The following is a 7,745-nucleotide window of genomic DNA, read 5'->3' as shown; positions in this document are numbered from 1 at the left end:
AGCCAATGAATTGGCCTCAACTACCTTCTGTGGCAGAGAATTCCACAGATTCACCACTCTCTGTGTGGAAAAAAAACTTTCTCATCTCGGTCCTAAAAGACTTCCCCCTTATCCTTAAACTGTGACCCCTTGTTCTGGACTTCCCCAACATCGGGAACAATCTTCCTGCATCTAGCCTGTCCAACCCCTTAAGAATTTTGTAAGTTTCTATAAGATGAAAACTTTGTATAAAAAAGTTGCATTGAGAGTTTGCCCCGCAGTATCTGGGAGAGTGAACGAGTTAGAAGGATGAGAGGGGATCTCATAGAAACACATGGAATTCTTAGAGGATTGGACAGGGTAGATGCAGGAAACATGTTCCCGATGTTGGGGGGAGTCCAGAACCAGGGGTCACGGTTTATCAATAAGGGGGTAGGCCATTTAGGACTGAGATGAGGAAAAACTTTTTCACCCAGAGAGTTGTGAATTTGTGGAATTCTCTGCCACCGAAGGCAGTGGAGGCCAATTCACTGGATGTTTTCAAGAGAGAGTTAGATTTAGCTCTAGGGGCTAACGGAATCAAGGGATGTGGGGAGAAGGCAGGAACGGGGTACTGATTTTGGATGTTCAGCCATGATCGTATTGAATGGCTGTGCTGGCTCGAAGCGCTGAATGGCCTCCTGCTGTACCTGTTTTTCTATGTTTCTATGTTTCTAGCCACACGGGGAGGGGTCTCAAAGCCTTCCCGCTCCCTGTCTGACTCCTAAAACTCTTCCTCTTTCCTCACAGGAAGCCGTGCTAGCAGAGAGCGGGAATGGACCTCAAGAGACCGGTGAGTGTTTCCCTTGTCCACGTCGCTCTCTCCCTCTTGTCCCGGGATATCCATCTGTTCTGTTCCGGGGATATCTCTCCCCCGTCACCCCCCCCCTCCTCCGTCTCTCCCCCCGGTCTTCCCCCTTCCCCTGATTCTCCTCCCCCTCTCCCTCCCCATCTCCCTCCCCCTCTCCCTCCCCATCTCTCTCCCCATCTCCCTCCCCATCTCTCTCCCCATCTCTCTCCCTCATCTCTCTCCCTCATCTCTCTCCCTCATCTCTCTCCCTCATCTCTCTCCCTCATCTCTCTCCCTCATCTCTCTCCCTCATCTCTCTCCCCCATCTCTCTCCCTCATCTCTCTCCCTCATCTCTCTCCCTCATCTCTCTCCCTCATCTCTCTCCCTCATCTCTCTCCCCCATCTCTCTCCCCATCTCCCTCCCCATCTCTCTCCCCATCTCTCTCTCCCTCCTCTCTCTCCCTCCTCTCTCTCCCTCCGCTCTCTCCCTCTTCTCTCTCCCTCTCTCTCCCTCCTCTCTCTCCCTCCTCTCTATCTCCTCTCTCTCCCCCTCTCTCTCCCTCTCACCCCATCTCTCACCCCGCCCCTCTCCCTGCCCCTCTCCCCGCCCCTCTCCCCACCCCCCCCCTCTCCCCACCCCCCCTCTCCCCATCCCCCCTCTCCCCATCCCCCCTCTCCCTCACACCCTCTCCCCATCTCCCCACCTCCCTCTCTCCCATCTGTCTCCCCCCATCTCTCTCCCCACATCTCTCTCCCCCACCTCCCTCTCCCCATCTCTCCCCCCATATCTCTCCCCCCATCTCTCTCCCCCATCTCTCTCCCCACATCTCTCTCCCCCACCTCCCTCTCCCCCTCATCTCTCTCCCCCCATCTCTCTCCCTCATCTCTCTCCCTCATCTCTCTCCCTCATCTCTCTCCCTCATCTCTCTCCCTCATCTCTCTCCCTCACACGCTCTCCCTCATCGCTCTCCCTCATCTCTCTCCCTCATCTCTCTCCCTCATCTCTCTCCCTCATCTCTCTCCCTCATCTCTCTCCCTCATCTCTCTCCCTCACACGCTCTCCCTCATCTCTCTCCCTCATCTCTCTCCCTCATCTCCCTCATCTCTCTCCCTCACACGCTCTCCCTGTCTCTCCCTCATCTCTCTCCCTCTCACCCCATCTCTCACCCCATCTCTCTCTCTCTCTCTCTCTCTCTCTCTCCCCCCCCCATCTCTCTCCCCCATCTCTCTCCCCCATCTCTCTCCCCCATCTCTCTCCCCCATCTCTCTCCCTCCCCATCCTCTCCCCCACACCCCTCCCCTTTCTTCCCCTCTCTCCCTCCCTTTCCCTCTCTCTCATGCTCTCTCTCTCACCCCGAGTGTTTGTCATTACTGACCAAGATTTTTTACTCGTAGGTTTGCCTCGACTCATGAAGCAGGTGGGAAACGGCCCGAGGGAAAAAATCGCAGCTCATCTCACCGGTAAGAGGCTGTTGATTTTAGAAACATGGGTGATTAAGGCGATTAGCATTGAAGATAATGTACCACTGTAATCTGTCCCAGTTACTGCAGTGATGCTACATCGTGACTGTCTCGCTCTGCCCCCTGCCGGTCCCTGGAGGTTTTGTAACGGGGACACAGTATATCCTTCACAGAACATAGAGCGACACAGCACGGAAACAAGGCCCTTCGGCCCACCTTGTCCATGCCGACCAAGGTGGCACACTGGGCCTGCCCCATTTGCCTGCATTTGGCCCATATCCCTCTTAAACCCTTCCTGTCCAAATGCCCTTTGAAAGTCACAACTGGAAACTTTCTGAGTTTATGCATTTAGAAACATAGAAAAATCGGTGCAGGAGTAGGCCATTCGGCCCTTCGAGCCAGCACCGCCATTGAATATCATCATGGCTGATCATCTAAAATCAGTACCCCGTTCCTGCTTTCTCCCCATATTCCTTGATTCCGTTTTGCCCTAAAATGTAAATCTAACTCTCTCTTGAAAACATCCAGTGAATTGGCCTCCGCTGCCTTCTGTGGCAGAGAATTCCACAGGTTCGCAACTCTCTGGGTGAAAATGTTTTTCCTCATCTCAGTCCTAAATGGACTACCGAATTATTCGTAAACTGTGACCCCTAGTTCTGGACTCCCCTCAACATCGACAACATTTACCTGCATCTAGCCTGTCCAATCCTTCAAGAATTTTACATGTTTCTATAAGATCCCCTCTCATCCTTAATAATTCCAGTGAATATTATTGTCATGTTTACCGAGGTACAGTGAAAAGCTTTTGTTGCGTGCTAACCAGTCAGCGGAAAGACTGTACAGCACTATGCTTTACCTTCCTCTAGCAGCTCATTCCAGATACAAACTACCCTCTGGGTGAAAAGGTTTCCCCTGAGGTTCCTCTTAAATTTTGTACTATAGAAGGCCGTGCACTAACAGTTTTGGTGGTCCTTATTCCTACCTCCAGGTGCCCCCCCACCCCCCTCCACTTTCTGTCTGAAGAAGGGTTCAGACCCGAAAAATCACCTAATCATTTTCCCCAGAGATGCTGCCTGACCCGCTGAGTTCCTCCAGCACTTTGCGTCTTTTTTTCGGTATCAACCGGCATCTGCAGTTCCTTTCTACACAACCTTCAGTGGGTTGAATAGTCTAATTCTACTCCGATGACTTGTAGGCTTACGGGACTCCCGAAAACCTTAGTATGACCCCAGCAACTCCCACCAACTTCTACAGATGTGCTATAGAGAGCATTTTATCAGGGTGAATCGCTGCTTGGTTTGGGAACAGCTCCCTCTACGACCGCGAATTGTGGACGCAGCCCAGCTAAATCACCCAAACCAACCTCTTTTCCATTCACTCCATTTATTCCTCATGCTGCCTCGGCAAGGCCAGCAGCATAATCAAAGACGAGTCGCACCCTGGGCTACTCCCACTTCTCCCTTCTCCCATCGGGCAAACGCTATATAACTGTGAAAACGCACACCACCACATTCGGGGACAGTTTCTCCCCAGCTGTTATCAGGCAACTGAATCATCCTACCACAACCAGAGAGCAGTGCTGAACTGCTATCTACCACTACTATTGGTGATCCATTTTCAGTCAGAGAGTTGTAAATCTGTGGAATTCTCTGCCTCAGAAGGCAGTGGAAGTTAATTCTCTGGGTGCTTTCAAGAGAGAGCTAGATAGAGCTCTTAAAGATAGCGGAGTCAGGGGGTATGGGGAGAAGCCAGGAACTGGGTACTGATTGTGAATGCTCAGCCATGATCACATTGAATGGTGGTGCTGGCTCGAAGGGCTGAATGGCCTCCTCCTGCACCTATTGTCTATTGAAATTAGGGTGGACATTGTATGGAATTAAGGGGCAGTTGTGTGGAATGAGGGGTTGTTCAGCTGGAATGTGTGTATCGTGGGGAATTAAAGGGGTTACTGTGGGGGGAATGAGGGGGTTATTGTGTAGAATAAGGGGTGGGGTGGGTGGGGGGACTATTGTGGCTTTAGTTGCACCGCATCACAGGAACGGGGTACTGATTGAGAATGATCAGCCATGATCACATTGAATGGCAGTGCTGGCTCGAAGGGCCTAATGGCCTACTCCTGCACCTATTGTCTATTGTCTATTGACCCTTGGGCGATCCTTGATCGAGTTTCACTGGTTTTACCTTGCACTAAATGTTATTACCTTATCATGTATTTATTCACAAATATCTGGAGTAACTCAGCGGGTCAGGCAGCATCTCAGGCGAGAAGGAATGGGTGACGTTTTGGGTCGAGACCCTTCTTCAGACTGAAATGACCTTCCTTACCTTATATTGTATCTGTACACTGTAAATGGCTTGATTGTAATTATGTAATGTCTTCCTACTGACTGGTTAGCACGCAACAAAAGCTTTTCAATGTGCCTCGGTACACGTGACAATAAACTGGACAGATTACGGGCGGCACGGTAGCGCAGCGGTAGAGTTGCTGCTTTACAGCGAATGCAGCGCCGGAGACTCAGGTTCGATCCTGACTACGGGCGCTGCACTGTAAGGAGTTTGTACGTTCTCCCCGTGACCTGCGTGGGTTTTCTCCGAGATCTTCGGTTTCCTCCCACACTCCAAAGACGTACAGGTATGTAGGTTAATTGGCTGGGTAAATGTAAAAATTGTCCCTAGTGGGTGTAGGATAGTGTTAATGTATGGGGATCACTGGGCGGCACGGACTTAGTGGGCCGAAAAAGGCCTGTTTCCGGCTGTATATATATATGATATGATATGATATGATTCATGCAAAAGGGCAATGTGGGGTAACGCTTGTCTTTTCTCTTTACCCACCTGCAGCCAATCCCAACAGGGACATCTCCAAGTTGGTTTGGCAAGATGACGTTGGCATCGCCTTCTCCTATGGCATCGAGTTCTCCAACAACAGCCTCCTGATCCAGAAGCCCGGCTTGTACTTTATCTACACCCAGGTGGTGTTCTACGCCCGGCGGTGTGAGGGGCGTACTGTCTTCCTCAGCCACGACATGCACAAGTTCTCTCCGGCGTACCCGGTGGAGACCATTCTCCTGAAGGCCACCAAGTCGGTTTGCCACTACAATCAGCACGGCGAACCCTGGTTCAAGACCTCCTACCAGGGCGCCATCTTCGAGCTGGAGGCCGACGACAGGATCTTCTCCCGGGTCTCCAGCGGGGTGGTCAGATACTTAGACACCAAGGAAGGCAAGACCTTCTTCGGGGCGTTTGCCCTGTGAGGCAGGGCAAAAAAAACAGTCCCATTTCGAGTCCCACCGTGCCTTGGGAACTGACAGCGCCTAGCAAAAGAGGAGTCTGCACATGCACATTTACACAGGTACATGGATAGATAGGATGGGTTTAGAGGGAGATGGATCAAAGGCAGGCACTTGGGACTATTATAGATGGGACAAGTTGGACAGTGTGGGCATGTTTTCCATGGGTGGGTGCAGCAGGTAGCGCCACTGCATTGGGTTCGATCCCGACCTCAAGCACCGTCCAAGTGGAGTTTGCACGTTCTCCCTACATCCACGTGTTCTCCCCCGAAGAACTCGGGTTTCCCAGCTCATCGCTAGCACATGCACGTCGGGAGGTTAATTGGTCGCTGTACATTAAGGCGGCACAGAGGCACAGCTGATGGAATTGCTGCCTCACAGCGCCGGAGACCCAGGTTCGATCCTGACCTTGGGTTTTGTCTGTGTGGAGTTTGTGCGTTCTCCCCGTGACTGCGTGGGTTTCCTCTGGATGCTCCGGCCCCCCCCCCCCCCCTCCCCCACTTCCCAAAGACGTGCAATTTTATGTGTTAATTGGCCTCTGTAAAATCGTCCCTAACGTGTAGGGAGAGGATGAGAAAGTGGGATAACATGGAAATAGCGTGAATGAGTCAGTGTTGATAGGATGGGCTATATCTCTAAACTCTAAATTGCCCCTAGTGTGGTTGGGTGGTAGAATCCGGGAGGAATCCATCAGCAAGGGTTAAAGAATGTGGACATTTATGGGATTTGTCTGTGAGTTGGGATGGGCCCAGTGGGCCGAATGGCCTTACACTGTGCTGTAAGAAAATAAGGAATGTGATGTTTTATGTTAAAACATGGTCTGGAATGTCAATGAAGTCCACTGGCCAGATTTGCCCTGCACAGTGGTGTTATATTGGAGAGTATTTAATGATGGATAATTGTATTTATTAATTTTTTTTAATAAAGTATTTTGCTACAAAATGAACATTTTCCACTAGTGACTTGGTTATTTGTACTGCTAAGACAATCTGTTAATGAATGGGGATTTCTTGCTGGAAGCCATGGCAACTATTTCTTTCCAACTCGAAAATACAATTGGAACCTTTAAGAGCCATTTTGAGAGATACATGGATGTCCAGGTTTTTTTTTAAAGGGATACTAAACCAAATGGACCCGTTGGGCTCAAACCTCTCCTTCATTGATGCAGCACCCTCTCCACCCCCCTCTCCACCCCCCTCTCCACCCCCCTCTCCACCCCCCTCTCCACCCCCCTCCTCCCCCTCCCTCCTCCCGTCCCCCCTCCCCTACCCCCTCCCCTCCCCATCCACATCCCTCCCCCTCCCCTCCCCCCTTCCCCCCACTCCATCCCCCTCAACCCCCTTTATCCTCCCTCCTTCCCCCTCTCCCCCTCTCTCCCTCCCTCCCTTCCCCTCCCTCCCTAGGAGATAGATTTAAACTTTAAAATGTGAATAACACAAAAAATATAAACACCGATTTCAACGAAACTTCTTCCATTAGCACCAAAGGGACGGCGGTGAGTAAGGTGGGCCTAAAGTTGTCGCGCTATCGGGTACTGTTTTGGCTGTAGTTCAGGAGCAAACCAAACAAACAAACGAGAGTTTTAGTAAAAAGAAGGGCCAAATGCAGACAAATGTGACTTGCAACTTGCTTCCCGAACTTCAAGTAACTCTTGCGTCTCTCAGCTCCTCGCTCTCCATCCTCCCACACCCAAGTCATCGTACTAGTTTCAATAGACAATAGACAATAGACAATAGACAATAGGTGCAGGAGTAGGCCATTCAGCCCTTCGAGCCAGCACCGCCATTCAATGCGATCATGGCTGATCACTCTCAATCAGTACCCCGTTCCTGCCTTCTCCCCATACCCCCTCACTCCGCTATCTTTCACTGAAGATAGACACAAAATGTTGGAGTAACTCAGCGGGACAGGCGGCATCTATGGAGAAAAGGTATGGGTAACCTTTCAGAACGTCTTCTGAAGTCTGAAGAAGCGTCTCGGCCCGAAACCTCACCCATTCCTTCTCTCCAGAGATGCTGCCTGTCCCACTGAGTTACTCCAGCATTTTCTGCCTCCCTTCGGTGAAAACCAGCATCTGGAGTTCTTTCCTGCACTTTCAGGGGTAGTCATGGGTGAATCTCACCGATTCCAATATTCTCTCTTCAAACTTAGGGTCTCGACCCGAAATGTCACCCATTCTTTCTCT

At 51.0% G+C, this 7,745-nt stretch overlaps 1 protein-coding gene across 1 annotated transcript in view; it reads left to right on the top strand.

Moving 5' to 3' along the window:
• Window positions 1-5,592, top strand: part of LOC144602612 (lymphotoxin-alpha-like) — a 7,063-nt gene extending 1,471 nt beyond the window's left edge. Inside the window, exons 2-4 of the mRNA XM_078415743.1 lie at window positions 769-811; window positions 2,205-2,270; window positions 5,112-5,592. Coding sequence (XP_078271869.1) covers window positions 769-811; window positions 2,205-2,270; window positions 5,112-5,524 — 522 coding nt within the window. The 3' untranslated portion in view covers window positions 5,525-5,592. The remainder of the gene's footprint in view (window positions 1-768; window positions 812-2,204; window positions 2,271-5,111) is intronic.
• Window positions 5,593-7,745: the final 2,153 nt, after the last annotated feature.

Source organism: Rhinoraja longicauda, chromosome 19, assembly GCF_053455715.1.
Source record: "Rhinoraja longicauda isolate Sanriku21f chromosome 19, sRhiLon1.1, whole genome shotgun sequence".
Classification (NCBI taxonomy): Eukaryota; Metazoa; Chordata; class Chondrichthyes; order Rajiformes; family Arhynchobatidae; genus Rhinoraja; species Rhinoraja longicauda.
This window is presented reverse-complemented; position numbering and strand designations above follow the sequence as displayed.